The sequence below is a fragment of the Anolis sagrei genome, chromosome 10 (genome assembly GCF_037176765.1).
Source record: "Anolis sagrei isolate rAnoSag1 chromosome 10, rAnoSag1.mat, whole genome shotgun sequence".
In the NCBI taxonomy this organism is placed as follows: domain Eukaryota; kingdom Metazoa; phylum Chordata; class Lepidosauria; order Squamata; family Dactyloidae; genus Anolis; species Anolis sagrei.
The window spans coordinates 3,202,426-3,224,399 of NC_090030.1; the positions used below are offsets into that span (position 1 = coordinate 3,202,426).

Genomic DNA, 21,974 nt, shown 5'->3' on the forward strand with positions numbered 1-21,974 from the left:
TTGACCCTGAGCAAGGGCCGGGTAAATGACCTCGCAGGGCTGCATCCGGGCCCCGGGCCTTAGTTTGAGGACCCCTGCTCTAGAGGCTGGATGATCATCTGTCGGGGGTGCTTTGAATGCAGTTTTCCTGCTTCTTCCTGCTTCTTGGCAGAATGGGGTGGACTGGATGGCCCACGAGGTCTCTTCCAACTCTAGGATTCTATGATTCTATGAAAAGACTCGATTTATTTTCTTTCTCACTGAACAACAAATTCCAAAATGAGGTTTTTAAATGGCATCTCAACTTTTATTTAGTACAAAATAGCTGTGTTGTATTAACAGGAAGAGCCACAATACTTCTTTCTGGATGCTCTAGGTTAGTAATACAAGGGTAAGGATCACACAACTGTCCATACAACTCCCAGCATTCCCCACCAATGATTGCTGGGAGCTTTAATGTCCAAGGAAAGCGAAGGGCTGCATCATTCCTGCCTGTCCTGCTGCCACTTTCCTCAGACGTTCTGGACTACAATGCCAGTAGCTTTATTCTAGATGCAAAGGTGAAGGGACGGGCTTTAGAGTCTGCTACATCCAAGGGCCAGAGCTGGGAAGGCTGCGTTAATGCGTCAAGGAATGTAATGCACAACAGAAGTAGAGCATTAGGAAAAGAATAAGAGAAAAACAAGCAGGGACAACAATCAGCTATAGATTCCCTTGGAAATAAATGATGTTGCATGGGGAGATGTTGTTCGAAACATCCTCTCTTGATATCCAGCTTAAAGCTTAGCTGTTTCATTCCAGCCTCACCCATTTCGAATGGAAAAAAACCCCATAGGTGTCCCCCACACTTGCATAGTAAACTGTCTCAACTCTACAAAACTGTTGCGCCTCCCTTCGGCACATGACGCACTGCCATCCAACGAGGCGCCAAAGTGGTGGCATTTTAAGTGCAAATACTCATTTGTGGCTTTTTCTCTGAAAAGACAGAACTTGTGGCACCACCTTGAGCACCCTCCAACTTATTTTAGAGCGTCAAAGCCTTCCACTAAAGGGGGGTCTCCTTCCCCTTGTCCTTTTGCTGCCCCCCGCTCCTCCATTCGACAGAGACAAGACAAGCATTGGGGTGTGACTCTGCATTGAGACTCTGAAGCCAGATAGATGGCACCCGTCATGGCTCCCCGTATTCCTTCCTTCCTTCTCTTCCAAGGCACTTCTGGGCTGCACGGTTCATGCTCTTTGGCTTGCAGGTGAGAGAGAAGAGGCGGGTGGGTGGGGGACATCACTCGGCCTCCTTTGTGTTGCTGGCCTCGCTCTCGGGCTTCTTCTCAGCTCCTTGGTCGGGGGACTTCACGGGGCTTTCATCGTATGCCGACAGCCGGCTACGGCTCCGTGCCCCGGGCTGGTAGAGTTGCATAGCTGGGCGGTCCTGAAACAAGAAGAATAAAAGGTCGAGTTGTAAGGTCCCATATTTTATTTATTTATTTACAGCATTTATATTCCACCCTTCTCACCCCGCAGGGGACTCAGGGCGGATTACAACATACACATATATGGCAAACATTCAATGCCAATTAGACATACAACGTATATAGACATTTGTTGTTCATTCGTTCAGTCGTCTCCGACTCTTCGTGACCTCATGGACCAGCCTACGCCAGAGCTCCCTGTCGGCCGTTACCACCCCCAGCTCCCTCAAGGTCAGTCCAGTCACTTCAAGGATGCCATCCATCCATCTTGCCCTTGGTCGGCCCCTCTTCCTTTTGCCTTCCACTTTCCCCAGCATAATTGTCTTCTCTAGGCTTTCCTGTCTCCTCATGATGTGGCCAAAGTACTTCAACTTTGTCTCTAGTATCTAGACATAGTATCTAGTATCTAGTATATAGACATACACAGAGGCTATTTAACTTTTTCTGGCCGCCAGGGGAGCTGTCGCTTTCATTGTCCATCTGCAACACTGATGAAGTACTTCCACATTCCCCGCATGCTTCCCCACTGGAATGCTTTTTGCTGGAGTCTTTATTATTATCATAAATTAGTTAATTTAGCCTCCCCACACATAGGTGGTACCTAATTTTCCTACTTGACAGATGCAACTGTCTTTCGGGTTGCAAAGGTCAACAAGCTACACAATTGGTCGGACACTCACTCTGACCCGGGCTGACTTCAAACTCATGACCTTCTGGTCAGAGTGATCTTAATGCAGCTGACACTCAGCCAGCTGCGCCACAATCCCAGTTTCATTCAGGTATGGTATTTGGAGTACTGCTCACATGGCAATAGCCGTTAGAAATCAACGCCTCCTGCACAAGTTCTTTTCTTTTTGTGTTCACATTTTTAATTTTATTGTCGCCTAGCTTGGGGACCTGGTGATGCCCAGGTTATTTGAAAAAGGCATTGTTTTGTTTTTGGGTGTTAGGCATTCTCAGTTTGGTGTGAGTGGACAACAATTCCCAGAATCATGGGCCAATCTTCCCCAAACCCTGCTAGTACTCTGTCACTAGAGTACACACCCCACTAATGGGAAAGGTTTGGTTCCACAACCCTGTGTTTCTTTATGAGCTCCCTCCTGCAAATAACTTGCTCCTCTTCTTCTCTCATTCGAGTTTTTGAACATTTTCTCCTGCACATGTGGCTCACCCACTGTCACTGTGATTGTGTTTATTGTATATATTGTTACTGTATTCATATGTTTTTTATGTTTTTTAATGTAATTTTGATGTTGTTGCTTGTTGAATATATTTTGGTCTTATTTTGCTGTAATATGTTGCCTGGGATTGGGCTCATGTAAGTCGCCCCGAGTCCCCGTTGGGGAGATGGTGGCGGGATATAAATAAAATTATTATTATTATTATTATTATTATTATTATTATTATTATTATTATTATTCAAAGTTGGCCGTTTTGGATTTGCGCGCCAAGTTTGGTCCAGGTATGTCATCGTCTGGCTGTAGTACTCTCTGGATAAGACTGAACTACAGCTCCAAGATTCCTGGGGCAATCTTCCCGAAACAGTATTCACAGTTGGCCTTGTTGAGTCTGTGTGCCAAGTTTGGTCCCAATCCGTGGTTGGCTGGGTTCAGTGCTCTCTGGATAAGAGTGAACTGCAACTTCCATCCTGTGGAATCAGTCCAACCTCCTACAGAATGATCCATTCCTCTGTTTGCTGTGTTGTCATAGGAAATGGTTAAGGGAGAGGCAGTGGGTGAGGTCATGCAAATTCCACACCAATTGAGGGTGAAAGAAACCCTGGGAGGTGTCTTTGGTGGAGGAAAAAAAAATCTAGGATGAAATGGTCCCCGTCTGAAAGCCTTCACTTGGGTGGTGGGCAGTATGGTGTTTGTGGAGGACATTGGCAGGGCTCTGGGACATGTTCATGATAACCCGCAATGTCAATTTTGGGAGGGCCATGGTGTCACCTGCTCAGTGGGAACTATAGCCTGTTTGTGGAGGCTGGACTCTGTTTGTGTAAGCAGACACCCCTGCTACATGTTGTACACCGCAATGAGTCGCCCTTAAAGGGCTGAGAATTGCGGTATATAAGCGCAGTAATAAATAAATAATAAATATAAATACATACACACATACACATTTAATATAATCATCATCATCATCATCATCATCACCACCACTGGGACCACCTTGGCTGGCTTGTGCCAGAGTCTTTATTATTATTATTATTATTATTGAAACAAAAACATAGATCTCATTTGCTGTGACATACTGTGTTTCTGTGTCAGTAAAATAATAATAATAAAGACTCTGGCACAAGCCAGCCAAAGTGGTCCCAGTGGTGATCGGCACACTGGGTGCAGTGCCTAAAAACCTTGGCCTTCACTTAAACACAATCAGCACTGACAAAATTACCATCTGCCATCTGCAAATGGCATCTTCACGCATTATTCGCCGATACATCACACAGTCCTAGACACTTGGGAAGTGTCTGACGTGTGATCCAATACAACAGCCAGCAGAGTGTGTGCTGTGGACTCATCTTGTTGTGCTTAATAATAATAATAATAATAATAATAATTTTACTGATTTTTTGTGCTTTTGTGTCAGTAAAATAATAATAATATAACAATATAATAACATGTAATATAATGTATATAATATATATGCTTAGAATATATATACAGATATATGTATATATAGAATATATATACATATATAGATATAGATATAGACAAGTGACAAACAAAAACAAATATTACAATAACTAGCAAAACAGATACTTTACAGATGCTGGTCACTGACCAAATTAAAAACGTTCTGTTCTGAAATATAAATGGATGAAATGGAGACGTTATTTCTATCCCGCCCTATCTCAGGGCAACTTACAAATGCCATATAAAAAAGTTTGCCAAACTCTTCATTATTTCCTCCCCAAATATAATTGCTTAGCCTGGCCATTTCAATATAGTCCAGTAACCTTGGGAAAGGTGAAAATGCACCATCTAAAAAGGATTGGAGAGAAAAGTTACTTTTCTATTTGGCTATGGTCAATCTGGCTGCAACAAAGCTATATTGACAAATGTCTTAATCCCCTTTGCTAATTCTCTCCCTAAATAGTCCCAGGAGACCCATTTCTGGCCTTTTTTTAACCATCAGGCACAAGTTCAGAGTCCTCATCAAGGAGACAGGCAAATGAGCCCCATTTGTCCTCTTTGCCTTTCTCTCTCTCTCTCTCTCTTCCCTCCTCCCATCTCTTGCTTGGTCTGCTTCAGAGAGGTAGACACTTAAATAGCGAGGCCCTCACTTTCCTATATAGATTATGCTGCTCTTTTAATAAATGGGTGACTGCAAGAGCATATGATAGAACTGGTACCTTGTTTCTAATGCGGTCCCTCTTGGCCATCTCTTCTTTCTTATCCTCTTTGCTGACTTTCTCTGCATTGCCCATGTAGTCTGACAATTCGGCTCTTTTCCCTTTCTCCCGCAAGGAGTCTCTCTCCTTTTTCACGTCATCATCTTTTCTCCTGAAAACTCTTTCTTTCTCAAAGCGGTCTTTCTGCCTCCGCCGCTCATCATCCTGCCGCCGAAATTTATCTCGCTGAATTCGCTCGTACTCTCGGTCGTATTCTCTCTCCCGGTAGTCTTTCCCATAGTCGTCCTCCAATCTGTGTGCAAAAGGTTGGGAGGTTCAATTTAAGAAGGTGACAGAGAAGCAAAAGGGAATGATATCTAACAGTGCCCTGATGGCATAGGATTGGGGCCACTTGACATAAGCTTCAAACAGAATTCTGCCTGACTGAAAATATCAATTCCAAAAACTCACAAATAATGGACAAGCCTCTCTATTATCTTACAAGTCTATATTCCCAAAGTCAGCTCTAAACATTAAAGAGCAATAAACCATGGTTTGCAAGTGAAAATTGTATCCAGCTGACTGCTGCAACCAATCCCAGTTTCCAACGAAAAGCAATAATAATAGTACTGTTTGCATATTTGTCTATTTTTACATATTTGCACTGAGTCTCCTTGGGGAGAGATAAAGCAGGTTAATGGTAGTAGTAGTAGTAGTAATAATAATAATAATAATTGTAATAATGATAATGCTTTTGCTTTTCATCTTAAGAACAGGCAAGTATCTCAAGCTCTGAGAATTATTACCTGGGAAGGAATCCCACTGGAACACTGCAGCATACCCAAATACCTGAAAGTCACTCTGGACTGTGCCCTGACTTATAAGAAGCACTGCTTGACTATCAAGCAAAAAGTGGGTGCCAGAAATAATATAATAAGAAAGCTGACTGGCACAACCTGGGGATCACAACCAGACACAGTTGAGAAATCTGCCCTTGCGCTTGGCTTCTCTGCTGCTGAGTATGCATGCCCAGTGTGGAACACATCTCACCACCCTAAAACAGTGGATGTGGCTCTTAATGAGACATGCCACATTGTCACAGGATGTCTACGCCCTACATTGCTGGAGAAATTATACTATCTAGTAGGTATCGCAACACCTGGCATCCTCAGGGAAGTAGCAACCAGCAATGAAAGGACCAGGGCATTGACATCTCCGGTCCATCCTCCGTACGGGTATCAGCCAACATGCCAATGCCTTAAATCAAGAAATAGTTTTCTAAGATCCACAGAGATACTCCCAGGAACACCTCAGCAAGCAAGAGTCCAAAAGCAGCAGGCTAAGACCTGGAACCTCAATTGGTGGCTGAGACTGGATGAGAGACTCCCTCCTGGGCACACAGAAGACTGGGTGACTTGGAAAGTGCTGAACAGATTGCACTCTGGCACAACGAGATGCAGAATCAACCTTAAGAAATGGGGCTACGAAGTGGAGTCCATGACATGCGAGTGTGGAGAAAAGCAGACCACCAATTATGATGCAGCCTGAGCCCTGTCACATACACCATGGAGGACTTTCTCACAGCCACACCAGAGGCACTCCAAGTGGCCAGCTTCTGGTCAAAGGACATTTAGCATCACAGCAAGTTTTAAAACTTTGTTTGTGTTTTTAAATACATGTTAACTGTACCCTCAACTCGCTTCCGACATAATAAATAAATAGCCACCTGTGACATTGCCAACTCCACTGTGCTCTTTTTAATTACACTATGTAATCAAATTTGAAAAATGTTCTGTTCCTGGTTTGAAAGTGTTATTTCCTGTTTAATTGTGCGGTACTTACTTTGAAAGCTGCTGTTCTACTCCAGAAACTTTGTTGTTTTTGTGGTAAACTAGGTTGAATGGGTTGAGATGATGATGAGATATTCATTGAAAAATGAGAGCAAAATGTGCTATAGTCAGATGTCATGCAAAAACAAAGTTCCTGCAATTTAATCAACCTTTTCCATGTTTTTAGGATATAACCAATTAGGAAATGACATTTATAAGCCAGGAACAAAAATAGTGTAATAATATATGTTTAGACGGTCTGTGGAAGTTATGCAATTGGGAGATTTAGTTTGGAGCCAAACTGCTCATCTCCTGTCTTCTTTCTTTGCACAAAGCAGTCCTAACTTAGAAAGCTATTGACAAGCAGAATTCAAAGTTCATTCTAGGATCAGGCAGCCAACTAACAGCATGTTCTGAGAAGCAAGGATACGTACTGGGAAGAAAACACTAATTTCTTGGCCTTTTCCTCTTTGGCTTCGCCATCAGAGCGCTTGGGCTGGACGCTGCCAACGCTTGGGCTGGCCGCCTTGTCCTCCCGCAGGCTTTCTCTCTCCAGCCTCTTGGCCTTTTCCTTTTTTTCAAAGTCTCTCTCGTCTTTCTCCGGCTTCTTAAGTAGCTAAGAAGAGAACAAATTTAGTTTTCCTTACTAAGTTAGTTCTAATGCTAAGTAATGCTAAGCTACTAGAATGTTGCTCTGTCGCTTAAAAAAAAGGGGGGGGATAATAATTGGAGACAAGACAAAAACAGAGATATTTGGCATTATATAACTATGGAATTAAATGACATTAATTTCACTTGAAGTGATTTGCAATGTAACCTACAGACTTTCAACAGGAGGCTATAGAATCATGGGAGTTGTAGCACTGAGCCATGGCAGTCAAAATGGTGTCAAACTGCATTCATTCTACAGTGTAGAATGCACCCTTCACCCAAAGACTGGAATCAATTCATTCACAGGGCCTCAAATACTGGTAGTTTTTCAAACTATACATCAAGGGGTTTGTGTCCTACTACTTTTATTTATTTTATTTATTTACGACATTTATATGCCGCCCTTCTCACCCCAAAAGGGACTCAGAGCAGCTTACAAGATATATAATACTATGTACTATGCTAATAATATAATACAATATATTATATTATTAGCATAGTACAATATCATATTAAATATTACTATATTGTACTATACCATTATATTGTAATATTATTAGTAATATTACAAGATATAATTATAATTATATCATATATTATATAATATGTAATATAAATATATAATTATAATATCATATTATTATTATAATATTGCATTACATTATATTATAAATATTATAAGTATATACATTATATTAGGTAAAGGTTGTCCCCTGACATTAAGTCCAGTCATGTCTGACTCTGGGGTGTGGTACTCATCTCCATTTCTAAGCCGAAGAGCCAGCGTTGTCCATAGACACCTCCAAGGTCATGTGGCCAGCATGACCGCATGGAGCGCCGTTACCTTCCCGCCGGAGCGGTATCTATTGATTTACTCACATTTGCATGTTTTCGAACTGCTAGGTTGGCAGAAGCTAGGGCTGACAGCGGAAGCTCACTCCGCTCCTCGGAATCGAACCTGCGACCTTTCGATCAACAAGCTCAGAAGCTCAGAGCTTTAACCTACTGCGCCACTGGGGGGCCCCATTACATTATACTATAATATTATTAGTACTATTACATGTAATATAAATATATAACTATAATATCATATTATTATTAGTATTACATTGCATTACATTATAATATTATAAATATTATATGTATTTACAATATATTATATTATATTACTAGAATAGCACAGGAGACACTTTCCTTTCTCTCCTCATCTTACAATTAAACCCACCCTCCAGCCCTCTGTCTAATACTATTTCTAAGCATGTTATGAGAGAGCAAGATACATGTCTAATGTTTCCTACGGGAACGAAGAGATACCTTAATTTTCGGCTCGTCCTTGGATCTGTCCCTTTCTTTCTCCGGGCACCTCTCCACTTTTTTGGTTTTTTCAGCTTCCTTCCTTTTCCTCCTTTCCTCTTCTTTCCATTTCCTCCTTTCTTCTTCCCTTTGTCGTTTCCTCTCTATTTCTCTCCTCCTCCTCTCCTCTCGTTTTTCTTCTCTAATCCTCTGTTGAAAAGGAAGGAGAACTTCAAGGCTGAATATTAGGAAGGGCATCCACCAAGAGGCTTCCTATTATATAACCTGAGTGCTAGTTAAGTGAATATAGTGGGTGAATAGAGAATGCCTTTATTCCCAAACTTCTCACAGCTGAGAAAAAGCAGGAAATAAAGGGGAACAAGGATAATTAAAAACAAACAAATGTACATTTACATCCAATGCGCTATCCCAGGGATGGGCAAACTTTGGCCCTCCAGGCGTTTTGGACTACAACTCCCACAATTCCTAACAGCCGGTAGGCTGTTAGGAATTGTGGGAGTTGTAGTCCAAAACACCTGGAGGGCCAAAGTTTGCCTATGCCTTCTCTAACTCAAGAAAAAGTGAATACACCTATTTGGGTGGAATAACATCAAAAAGCCTGGCATTGTATCTTCTCTGTATGGTTATGGGAAAGGTACTGCTGGACACCCCAAATGCGTATGCTGAAACACAGAAAATACTGAAAAGAATTTCAATTACCTGCTTATTCTTCAAGAAGTTCAGCAGAGGAGTTGTCTTTTTGGCTAGAGAGGGGAAAAGAGCGTTTATTACAAAGAGTTGTAGTCCAAAACAACCTTGTTGGGCGAGTTATTAACAAAGGATTACATGGAAGTCACCAGATTTTGATTTTTATTATTATTTTTAAAATCTTTTTCTCTCTCTCAATATACCTCTTTTTCTTTCTTCTTAACAATTTATTTTTTATTAAGGATAAAAAGGGGAGGTTTGGGATTTCTGGGGTCAAAAAAGTAAAAAAAAAAAAGGAGAGGAAAAACATCTTGTATATGTAAAATGGGAGAACAATGTGTAATTAAAAAGTGAGCTTATTTGAATGAACCAAACCTTGGCACAACATATTATTTAAGAACACAGAAATGTCGGACCATTCTGACAACCACCATGTCAGAATAAACAGATAAGCCATTGAAATCCACAAGAAGCATGTGGACAATTTCAACCGAAAGGAGAAAACCATGAAAATGAACATAATCTGGCCACCAGTATTTTAAAACTCTCAAACACTCAACACTAAAACACTAGGGGAATTCCAAACAGGAAACAATCAGAGCCAGCAAACACCTCCCTGAAAATATCCACCCAGGTAGGAAACATCCAGGCATTGAAACTACAAGGCCATTCAATGCTAATCAAGGTGGTCAGTTGCAACATTCACACTTACCTCAAGCAGACAAGAATTCTTTCTCCTACCCTAAACATTCTTCCACAGGTATATAAATCTCACTTGTTTAGTTCCCAACAGGCCTCACCCCTCTGAGGATGCCTGCCATAGATGCAGGTGAAATGTCAGGAGAGAATGCTTCTTGAACATGGCAGACTGCCCGGAAAACTCACAGCAACACAGTGATTCTGGCCATGAAAGCCTTCAACAATATGTATAGAACAGAAGCAATCTATAATGACACTTGGGGATAGTTAATACAAACTTTGGCTGCATCAATTTTCAGATATGAATGATTTGAGGACAAGCCACTGAGAGCCAGATTTGCTCTCTCTGCCCTTCATTTCCACGAGCAAGAGAGTTGCTCAGCTCCACATTAAACAAAATAGAGTTTAGATGAAAATAGAAACACTTATAGCAATTAGAATACATTCACAACCTCTTACGAGTGTTGACCAGCATTCAGAAAGCAAGAAACAGTAAAAAAAAAAAGATATTTCATATAAATCAACAGTGAATTATATGTTCTCAATAGAAAGAAACATATAAGAACTGCAACAATAACTGCTATACCTATTAATTCTTTGTTTTTGGCCTCTATTTCTTCTAGTAACGTCTCAGGGGTGGATGTCAACTTCTCATCGTCTGCACTGTAGCTTTCTAAGAACTTCTTATACTCTGGATCTAACAAGGAACCAAAGCAAAGAGAACATAAAAGATGTGATCATGCTGATACAAACAGAAAAGCTCAAAGTAAAACCCTACCAAAGCCATGTTATAGAGATAATAACATAATAATAATAATAATAATAATAATAATAACCATACTATTATTATTATTATTATTGTTATTATTATTTAGTTTGAAGTAAAGCCAACTGTATCCATTGTGACTTGCTTCCAATTTAATCCTCTTAATTTGTATGTTGAAATTAGTTTAGTTAGGTAACAAGCAACTCCCCCTACTAACCATCGTCAATGGTCCCGGCTTTGGCGTCCTTTTTCTTACTCTTTTTTTTGGCAGCCTTTTGAAATGGTGCAAATTCCACTATGGCAGGATATTCCAGACCTGGATGCATGAAAAGTATTTGTTAAAACCCAACAAACAGCTGCGTTAAGAACAAAAGCAGAAGTTATGCTTTTTTTTTTACAACTAAGTGTTCCTCAAAAGTAAACTCAACTCAAGAGAATGGTTTTGGAGATACATTTTTTACACAAAACACAATTCTTGCTTTTCTTCCCAGGTCTCCCACCCCATCAGCTGGGGAGAAATTCCACAAAAAAGCTTGGACAATTGCAGGAAATACTGGCACCAGTACACAAGACTGGCTCACAAACTATTATTATTATTATTATTATTATTATTATTATTATTATTTTAGTCTCTCCAACAATGAGACTCAAATTGGCTTACATTCAAAGCCTTTTGGTTTAGTATTACAATATTACAATGGGCCACGCGAGTGTATACTGAGGCCTTCTCCTCATGTGAGCAAGAATTATACTAAGTGAGCTAATCTTAAATGGCAATGCTTTAGGAAGAGAGACGCTTTAAAGGATCATTTTATATTAAGTTGAAGCTACTGCTTTGGTCATCAAAATGTGCACATCTCTCTTGGATAGGGATAGGAAAGCCTGAGGGGGAAAAACAGAAAAACTGGGGGGAAAACTAGGTTTTTTTCCAAAGCCATTTTCTCCCCGGAAAAACTATAAAGTGTGTAGAATATGTTCTTTCTCAATGATAAATAATATATCTATGGAATGGCATTCAAACTATATAACATGAAGACCTTAGTGAAAGATTTCTAGGACTTTTTGTTTCTACATACCTTTCCCCCAATTTTTCTGGGGGGAAAATGTTTTTCTCCCCTCAATTTTCCCCCCCAGGCCTTTCCATCCCTACTCTTGGGGTTTTAAATATATATTACTTTTGAACAACAACAAAAAAAGACTATCCTGGGATAAATGGCCATAGAAAGCAAATTTGGCTACATGAAGAATGGCAAAGAAGCAAAAGAACATAAGCAACACGGTCCTTCTTCAGCAGTTGATGGTCAAAACATTGGTTGCTTAAGAAGCAGCCATATCAAGCAAGTCTTGGTGTCCATTGTATGGGGCAGAAGTCATCCCCACTCTTCCTTATTTATTACATTTCCTAAAATCAGATGTTGCTACACCACACAATGGACCACACATTAATATGGATCCTTTGCTGTGAAGCTGGCTACATTTCCTCCCCACCCAAAGCCCTTTGCATGCGATCTCAGATGAGCAATGATCGGATTTTTCAAATTAAATTCTGGATGACACTGGCTCGGCACAGACCATGCAGGCAATTCTACCCCGTTTCTGGGCCTCTGGATTGACTGAATTATTTTCACCAATTTATGCCAATATATATTTGGACAAAACAGAGATATGATATACATAGCCAAGTTTCAGGCATACTTGCCTTTGTGATCAACAAAAACATAACCATCAAAGCGATCCCTGAACAGAACTATGTCTTCTTGGTTTTTAAAGTTGATGTATGCTCTGGAAAACATGTGAGGGTACAAACTGCAGAAGGACAGAAAATGGCAATGTATAAGGAAACGTCGCTGAGTGATGACTGTAAATATACCAAAACACAAGACGGGTGTAAAACTGAAAGACATAAATGACATGCCACCGTTACATGCAACACGGGCAGAGTTTGAAAGGCCCTCTCACCTGGTGTCATTAGCAAAGAACTCAAAGTAGTCGTGTTCCGGCAAAGGCTGGAGATGTTCTTCAAGCTGCTCCTTGGTTAGGCTGGGAGGGAGGCGGCGAATCACCACCTGCAAGAGGAAGTGTCGGTTTTTACAAACACCTTAATTTGTCAAATAAATTGTTCCAAACAACACTATGTAACACAATTGTCGTTCCTGGGTTGGGGCATTTCCTAACTGGTTCTCCCATAAAAACTGTTGGAATGTAAGCCCGAATTGAAAATCCATCTCTTCCGGTAGAAGGCCGACCCAGCCAACTTTCTATCATGAGGTTTGACTGACATTCCCTTGCTGCTTTATGTTGATTTTGAACCCTGTGTGCGGTGTACATTTTCATAATTATGTCTTTTTTCTCTTTATATTTTATTATATAAAAGTTATGTTCATAGGTTATTGACTTTGCTATACTCTGGGTAACAAAATATGTATTCTTATATTTATATTTTTATTATCATATTCTTAATATTATATTTCTAGTCTTATTATATTTTTGATTATAATGTTCTTACTATATTTTTATTCTTATTTTTTACTATATATCTATGGTTATTATATATTGACTGTATTCTTATATTTCTCTTATTACAGTATACATAAAACAAATTTATTATATTGAGTATGTTGAGTATGTTCTTATTCAATTTCTATTATTATTATAGTTTATTATTTATTAATTTACAACATTTATGTCACTCTTCTCACCTGAAGGGGACTCATTATAGATAAATCACATTTATTATAGGTTGATTATGATATATTCTTATATTTCTTTTCTTATTATAGTCTATATAAAACACATTATTATAGAATATTCTTATTCTATTTTACTCCTTACCATTCTTACTATAATTTTATTCTTATTATATTCTATATAAAACACATTTGTTATAGGTTAACTATATTCTTATTCTATTTCTCTTATGTTCTTATTCTATTATTACATATCTATTCTTACTATATTTCTGTTTTTATTGTATTCTGTATAAAACACAGTTATTATAGATTACCTACATTCCCATTCTATTTCTCTTCTTATCATTCTTATTCTATTATTATATTTCTGTTCTTATTATATTCTATATAAAATACATTTATTACAGATGAACTATATTCTTATTCTATTTCTCCTCTTTTCATTCTTATTCCATTACTACATATCTAGTCTTATCATATTTCTTTTCTTATTATATTCTATATAAAACACATTTGTTATAGGTTGACAATATTCTTATTTTATTTCTCTTCTTATTCTTATTCTATTTTTACATATCTATTATTATATTTCTATTCTTCTCATATTCTATATAAAACACATTCATGATAGCTTGAACATATTCTTATTCTATTTATCTTATCATTCTTATTCTATTACTACTTATCTGTTCTTATTATATTTCTGTTCCTATTACATTCTATATATACACATTTATTATAGCTTGAATATATTCTTATTCTATTTATCTTCTTATCATTCCTATTCTATTATTACATATCTATTCTTATTATAATATATATAAAACACATTTATTATAGCTTGAGCATATTCTTATTCTCTTATCATTCTTATTCTACTACTACTTATCTATTCTTATTATATTTCTATTCCTATTGTATTCTATATAAACACATTTATTATAGCTTGAGTATATTCTTATTCTATATCTCTTCTTATTCTATTATTATATTTCCATTCCTATTATATTCTACATAAATACATTTATAATAGCTTGAGTATATTCTTATTCTACATCTCTTCTTATCATTCTTATTCTATTATTATATTTCTATTCCTATTATATTCTACATAAATACATTTATTATAGGTTGAGGCAATTCTTAGTCTATTTCTTGTATCATTCCTATTCTGTTATTACATATCTATTCTTCTTATAATCTATAGAAAACACATTTGTTATAGGTTAATTCTATTTCTCTTCTTATCATTCTCATTCTATTACTGCATATCTATTCTTATTATATTTATATTCCTCTTACATCCTATATAAGACACATTTGTTATAGAATGACTATATTCTCCTCCCTTCACCTTGCTGAGGAGCTCCTTCTTGTCCCGGGGCCTGCTGTCGGGCTCCCCTCCGGCCTTGGCGTCCGCGCCCCCGCCCACCGCCAGGGCTCCCGCTCCGGAGGAGGAGGCGGCGCCGCCCCGCTTCTCTTTGGGCCTGGCGTTCTCCTTGCCTTCCTTCATCCTCAACGCCGCGCCAGCCAGAGCCAACAACAAGGCCCCGCTCGCCCGTCTTCCGCTCCGTCCCGCTCGCCCATTGGCCGCCGCTCCTCTCGCGAGAGCCTCTTCCCTCATCCCCATGGCAACAGAGCTGAGGAAGTGACGTCGCCGCGGAAGGCCGCAACGGTTTTTCCATCTCCATAGCAACAGCAGCGGCGGGGGAGGGGGAAGGGAGGGAGGAAAGCCTGCGCCTGCGCAGTTCCGCCCTGCCTTTTGGTAAGTCACAAAACCCTCCTCCCTCCGTCACAAGGAGGTGGAGAGAAAGTGGCGCCTGCGCAGTGCCGCACTCCCTCAGCCCCGCCTCCCTCTCACTCCCATTGGCCGCGAGAAATGTCTCTCTCCTCTATCCCCAGAGTGACAGCAGAGGAGGGAGGAAAGTTTGCGCTTGCGCAGTGCAGCCCTACCTCAGCTCCGCCTCCCGGTCACTCCCATTGGCCGCGAGAGATGTCTCTCTCTTCTATCCCCATACCGACAGTAGCAGAGCGAGGAAAGTTTGCGCCTGCGCAGTGCCGCTCTCCCTCAGCCCCGCCTCCCGCTCACTCCCATTGGCCGCGAAGGATGTCTATCTCCTCTATCCCCATAGCGACAGCAGAGGAGGGAGGAAAGTTTGCGCCTGCGTAGTGCCGCCCTCCCTCAGCTCCGCCTCCCGCTCACTCTCATTGGCCGCGAGAGATGTCTCTCTCTTCTATCCCCATACCCTCAGTAGCAGAGGGAGGAAAGTTTGCGCCTGCGCAATGCCACCCTCTCTCAGTCCCGCCTCCCGCTCCCTCCCATTGGCCGCGAGAGATGTCTCTCTCCTGTATCCCCATACCCACAGTAGCGGAGGGAGGAAAGTTTGCGCCTGAGCAGTGCCGCTCTCCCTCGGCCCCGCCTCCCGCTCACTCCCATTGGCCGCGAGAGACGTTTCTCTCCTGTATCCCCATAGCGACACCAGCGGAAGTGACGCCAGGACGGAAGAGAGGGAGAGAAGCTTTTTCTGCCCTTGCATTCCTGAGGAGAAGACGATGTGGTACGAGATCCTTCCCAGCCTGACGGTGATGTACGTCTGCCTGACCATCCCGGGCTTCTCCACCACCTTCATCCACAAGTACACCAACGGGGGCAAGGTCAGCCACACCGCCACGCTATCGCGCGTCTGTCCCGCTTGGGCCGCCCTGGAAACCTCCCGGGGAATTCTGGGACAGAATGGAGGGGAGGGAGGCAGGCAGGGAGGAGTCAGAGTAATAGAGAAATACATAATAATGAGGGATGTGAGTAAATACAGGATGGAGAATAGATATATGGAATAGGCATAAATACAAAATAATAATCATAATGCAGGATATGCATAAATACATCATAATGTAATTGTGGGGTATAAAGAAATACATAATAATAATATACATGCAATGTATTAGTACATAATATTATAATAATAATATATTAATATGTGATATTATATTAATATATAATAATATATTATAATAATAATATATTAGTACATAATGATTTAACGGTCATTTAAAAGTCCCTTGGCCACTGTACACGTACAGCTGTACCAGTTTCCTTTGCACTGAATGTTTGTTATAGTCATAAGTTTCAGGGACTCTGCAGATAGGTGGCTTCTTTTGGCTGCAATCATAGGGCAAGCCACCTGTCAATTATAGTTCGGTTCCCTGGTCGCGCCCCTTTTTGAGTTTTGGAGGGAATAGGAGCCTTTTTGGGTCAGTCCACACAGAGAAGCTTCCATGCAGGACATAATATCAAGAGCTCCTGTAGAAAGCTTCGTCTTCTACAGCTTGGCCGGGGAGATATACAGCCTACAGCTTGGCCGGGGAGAAAAGGCCCACAGCTTGGCTGAGGATTTTGCAAAGTTACAGCTCCTTTGCGGAGGGATTTCAGCCAGCCAACACAGCAACCTGAACTCCTTCTTTTCCCCTGGAAGTCTACAAAGCTCTGCTTGGTAAGGGTCGCTCGTGGAAGCCAGACGCAGTTGGTACCGGGTGCAGGGGCTCCACGCCAACAGAGGCAAAGACAGACTGCCCAGATTAGAAGTTAAGGATTTCCCCATTAGTTAGTATACAGTTATGAAGATAGTGCCTGTTCCCTATGGACAAGATTGAAAGAGCCTATAGACCGTTAAAAAAAGCTTTAAAGTACCTGTTTGTTTTAATCAATAAAGAACTTTGTTGGACTTACTTTAAGTCTCTACAGAACTTTGTTTTAAGGAAATCCAAGGGCCTTTAATCTGAGGCAGCCCCGGCATCCCGTTGGGCACTCAGAATTTATGTCCTGTCTACAGCCTTATGCACAGGCCCAGCGTGCGACAGCACAACCACATCATGAGAAGAAAGGAAAGCTTAGAGAAGATAATGATGCTGGGGGAAATGGAAGAAAAAAGGAAGAGGGGCCAACCAAGGGCAAGGCGGGTGGATGGTATCCTTGAATTCACGGGCTTAACTTTGAAGGAGCTGGGGGTGGTGACGGCCGACAGGGTGCTCTGGCATGGGATGGTCCATGAGGTCACAAAGAGTCTGAAGCAACTGAACAAATGAACAACAACAAAATTGTTGTGGGATATACATAAATACATCATAATTATAATGTAAATGTTAGATATAAATAAATACACAATATTCAGCCTTCAACCATAAATCTGTATAAATAAATATGTAATGTTCATTTGTGGGATTAATATATTTCAAGAACCACAGAAGGAATTGAGACCAAATTTGGACGCAAAACACCTATCAGGCCAACGTGACCATCACTCATAAAAACACTGGAAAACACAGCGGAAGGGACATAAAAGGCTCAAAAACAAAAAATACATTACAAGGCATGTGCAAAACCACATATATATAGGCAAGCACACATATACACAAATATATACACAGATATATACACACACAAAACACAGACTGAGCCACAGCAATGCATGGCTGGGGACAGCTAGTGCATAATAATGATAAATACGGGATATAAATAAATATAAATAAATACATAATAATTATCCTAATGTAAATGTTGGATATAAATAAATACACAATATTCAGGCTTCAACCATAAATACACAATAATTATAATATGGTGGATCTAAACTGTAGAATGAATACAAGTTTGATACCCTGTCTTGATATGATTCGAATTGTGGGGGTTGTCATTTTGCAAGGTCTTTAGCCTTCTCTCGTGCTTCTAACCCAAAGAAAAGGGCTGCATCTACCATCCTCTATTCCAGTTGTCTGGGGTTTTTTCCCCTTTTTATGTTGGATTATACGCTTATACATTTTATCCCTTTTCTCCTTGATTTTGACTTGTTTTTCCCAACCCTTTTGTGTGTCCCAGGAGAAGCGCATTGCCCGGAACACCTACCAATGGCACTTGATGGAAAGAGACAGGAGGGTTTCTGGAACCGACCGTTACTTCGAGTCCAAGGTAGATAATGAAAAGAAACATTAAAACGCCACATGTTTGCCTTGGTTGCAGAGAGGAGTTCTGTCTAAACTTCATAGTCTTCGTATTTAGTGACAGAGGGTTTTTAGCCTCTGTTTTTGAAAAAGAATGAATGCAATAAACAATACCTAGAGGAGCATTGAATAGTACAAAACAATCTAAAAACCTCTCTCTTCTAGCCAGTTTTAAGCATGAATTTGAAACTCTTGTCTCTGTTTTGTGTATTTTATAGAAATATATATTTATATATTTTATATAACTTGATTTTAATATGTGCGTTTAAAGAATGTTCGCAATGTTTGTGTGTTTTGACTGTGCTGTGACCCGCCTTGAGCCACTAGCCACAATAACAGTAATTATGATTATGAAATGTTATCAGATAAAATTCTCAGAACCTGATATTATTTCTAAGATAAAATTGTTGTTGTTGTTACTATTTATTTATTGTTTTAGAAATGAGCTGAGGGTACTCAACTCGTATTTAAAAACACAAAGTTTGCAACACTTGGCATTATGCTAAATGTCCTTTGACCAGTAGCTGACCACTTGGAATGCCTCTGGTGTTGCTATAAGAAGGTCCTCCATTGTGTATGTGGCAGGGCTCAAGCTGGATTGTAATAGGTGGTCAGTGGTTTGCTCTCCTCCACACTCGCATGTCGTGGACTTTGTGGCCCCATTTCTGAAGACTGGCTTTGTACCTCATTACTATTATATGTCATCAGATAATATTCTCAAATCCTGAGATTATTACTAAGATAAAATGATGGTGATGATTAAATGTTATTAGATAAAATTCTCATAGTCTGAGATTATTATTAAAATATTATTATTATTATTAAATGTCATCAGATGAAATTATCAGAGCCTGAGATTATTATTAAGATTATTGTTGTTGCTATTATGAAATGTTATCAGATAAAATTCTCAGAACCCTTTTTTTGTAAAACATTATTCTTAAGAGATTACCATTTTTACACTTTTCCATTTTGCTTTCCGTTCCGTTTCAATGATGGTTTTCCTCTTTTCGGAGCAGTCTGTCTGAAGGAGTAGCCTGATCAGATGAATGGGAAGCAGATAAAATCCTCTTATTTATTATTCATTTACGACATTTCTATGCTGCCCTTCTCACCCCGAAGGGGACTCAGAGTGGCTTACAAGATGTATATACATACAATATATTATATTATTATCATAGTACAATATCAGTATCATATATTATTATATTGTACTATACCATTATATTGTAATATTATCTGTAATATTATGTGTAATATAAAATATATTATTATTATAATATTGTAGTACATTATAATATAAATATTATAGGTATATACAAAATATTATATTATACCAGCTGTACCCACCACGCGTTGCTGTGGCCAACCTTCCCCGCCTTTTTCTCTCCTTCTTTCCCTCCTTCCTTTGCTCCTTCTTTCATTTATTTCTTCTGCTTTCTTCTTTCCTTCTCGCCTTCCTTCCTTCCTCATTCCTCTTTCCTTCCTTCCTTCGCTTTTTGCTTCCACCGTTCCTTCTTTCTTTCCTTCTTCCCTTCCTCTTTCTCTCCTTCTTTCCCTCCTTCCTTCACTCCGTCTTTCTTTCCTTCCCGTTTCCTTTCTTTCTCTCCTTCCTTTTCTACCTCATTCCTTCCTTCCCCCCTTTTTCTTTTCCTACTACTTTCTCTCCTTCCTTCCTTCTCTACCTCTTTCCTTCCTTCCTTTGCTCTTTGCTTCCATGCTTCTTTCTTTCTTTCTTTCTCCCCTCCCTTACTTCCTCTTCTTTCCATTTTTTCTGTATGTCATTTAACTTTTTTGGGTTTTTAAGTCCTTTCTGCTGTTTTGGGTTTTTTTTTTTATGAGTGATGGTCACTTGTTGGTCTGTTAGGTGTCTTGTGTCCAAATTTGGTGTCAATTCGCCTAGTGGTTTTTGAGTTCTGTTAATCTCACAAACGAACATTACATTTTTATTTATATAGATTATATTATATTATATTATTAGCATAGCACAGGAGACAGTGCGGAACTGTCCTTTGGCCCCCTCTCTCTTCACTCTGGCCCAACAACTCTTAGTGGGTTGCTGTAAGTTTTCCAGGCTGAATAGCCATGTTCCAGAAGCATTCTGTCTTAACGTATGGCTATACAGCCCTGAAAACTCACAGCAACCCAGTGATTCCGGCCATGACAACACAAAGTCCTCTTAATTTATTATTAACATGATAATAATATTTAAATAATTTAAATAATTATTTAATTATTTAAATATTATAATCATGTTATAATTATAATTAAATAGATTTAAATAATTTATTTAAATTCTTTATTGCTTATTTTTTGCTTATGAGTTTATTTATTGTTTTGTATTACTGTTGCTATTGTTTATTGTTGTATTGTGGGCTCGGCCTCACTTAAGCTGCACCGAGTCCCTTGGGGAGATGGTAGCAAGGTACAAATAAAGTATTATTATTATTATTACTATTACTATTATTATTATTATTATTATTATTATTATTATGTTTTCCCAATTAGTTTGAAGGAATTAATCATATGGCCCTAGAACAACAGCAGGCTTCCTCTGTGATGTTAGCATGTTTTGTGGCTGGCAGCCGTCTCCCATTTCTCTCGTGTCGATTTCCATTAGTTTGAAAAATGTTATGTTCCTGATTCGAAATGGTTATTTCCTCCTTAATTGTACAGTGTTTACTTTGAAAGTTGTTGTTTTGTTCCAGGAACTTTGTTTTTGTGCCTCAAATTATGTTGAATTTGGTTGGGACTCTGGGATTCATTGAAAAACTAGAGTGAAATGTCAAATGACAAAGTTTGTGCAGTTTAATACATTTCCCCCCTGTTTTTTTATGATAAAACCAATTAGGAAATGACATTTAAAACTCAGAAACAAAAATAATCTTATATTGTGTTGTATAAAGCCTTGCAGTTTGATTGTAAAATCAGAATGTTATTCTAAGAGTGGGATTAAGCAAAGTAATATTTTGGAAGACTTTAGTTGCATAATTTCACTTGAGAGTAGCAGTGTTCTGAATGTCATAACAGATTAGCACATTTTGTCATGTTTTGTATTTTTCAGGGCTTGGAGAATATTGATTAAAAACTATGGATCTTGGACTGTTGTTGCTCAAATCGGCCTGATAAACGTGGATTTTGTTGAAGTGTATCAACCGTGTGCTTGGGAAGTGGAAGAAAAAGGAAGTCTACTAATGATGAACATAGAAATCTATCATAATAAATATAAATAAATAATAATAAAAGAGAGTGCTTGTCTCTGTCTGTGGTGACCATAACTCACGGGGACATTGCCTGCAAAATTTCACCGTTCTTTTGGTTGTTTTCCAAGTTGCAGTGCTGACGTTCAAATGGAAATGAATGCATATTATGGAAACAAGCCGTCTTTTGTGTAAAATGTGGTTGAAATGCCAAAGTATGGAGAATCATGTTTGGATGGCAGTTCTCAGCAGCATAGCGGGGACTATTATTATTATTTGATACATAGCAAGATCACTCTGCTGGCTGTTGTATTGGATCACACGTCGGACCCTTCCCAAGTGTCTAGGACTGTGTGATGTA

The 21,974-nt window shown here is 39.4% G+C and overlaps 2 protein-coding genes across 3 annotated transcripts; one reads left to right on the forward strand and one right to left on the reverse strand.

Annotated features, from left to right (window-relative positions):
- Nucleotides 1-264: 264 nt before the first annotated feature.
- UPF3B (UPF3B regulator of nonsense mediated mRNA decay) lies at nucleotides 265-15,063 on the reverse strand. Of its 2 annotated transcripts, none has more exons than XM_060756032.2 (10): nucleotides 14,773-15,063; nucleotides 12,688-12,794; nucleotides 12,428-12,534; nucleotides 10,946-11,044; nucleotides 10,549-10,659; nucleotides 9,276-9,319; nucleotides 8,577-8,765; nucleotides 7,046-7,218; nucleotides 4,804-5,095; nucleotides 265-1,405 (listed from the first exon to the last, which is right to left on the reverse strand). In XM_060756032.2, exons 1-10 carry the CDS (start codon nucleotides 15,046-15,048, stop codon nucleotides 1,259-1,261), a joined length of 1,545 nt encoding a protein of 514 aa, XP_060612015.2. In that variant the 5' UTR covers nucleotides 15,049-15,063; the 3' UTR covers nucleotides 265-1,258. The 2 variants fall into 2 exon arrangements, with proteins under 2 accessions (XP_060612015.2, XP_060612014.2); XM_060756031.2 differs by having other exon boundaries at nucleotides 7,046-7,227.
- An 818-nt stretch (nucleotides 15,064-15,881) lies between these two features.
- NDUFA1 (NADH:ubiquinone oxidoreductase subunit A1) lies at nucleotides 15,882-21,662 on the forward strand. Its single transcript, XM_060756033.2, has 3 exons — nucleotides 15,882-16,073; nucleotides 18,292-18,381; nucleotides 21,478-21,662. Exons 1-3 carry the CDS (start codon nucleotides 15,972-15,974, stop codon nucleotides 21,496-21,498), a joined length of 213 nt encoding a protein of 70 aa, XP_060612016.2. The 5' UTR covers nucleotides 15,882-15,971; the 3' UTR covers nucleotides 21,499-21,662.
- The last annotated feature ends 312 nt before the right edge of the window (nucleotides 21,663-21,974 follow it).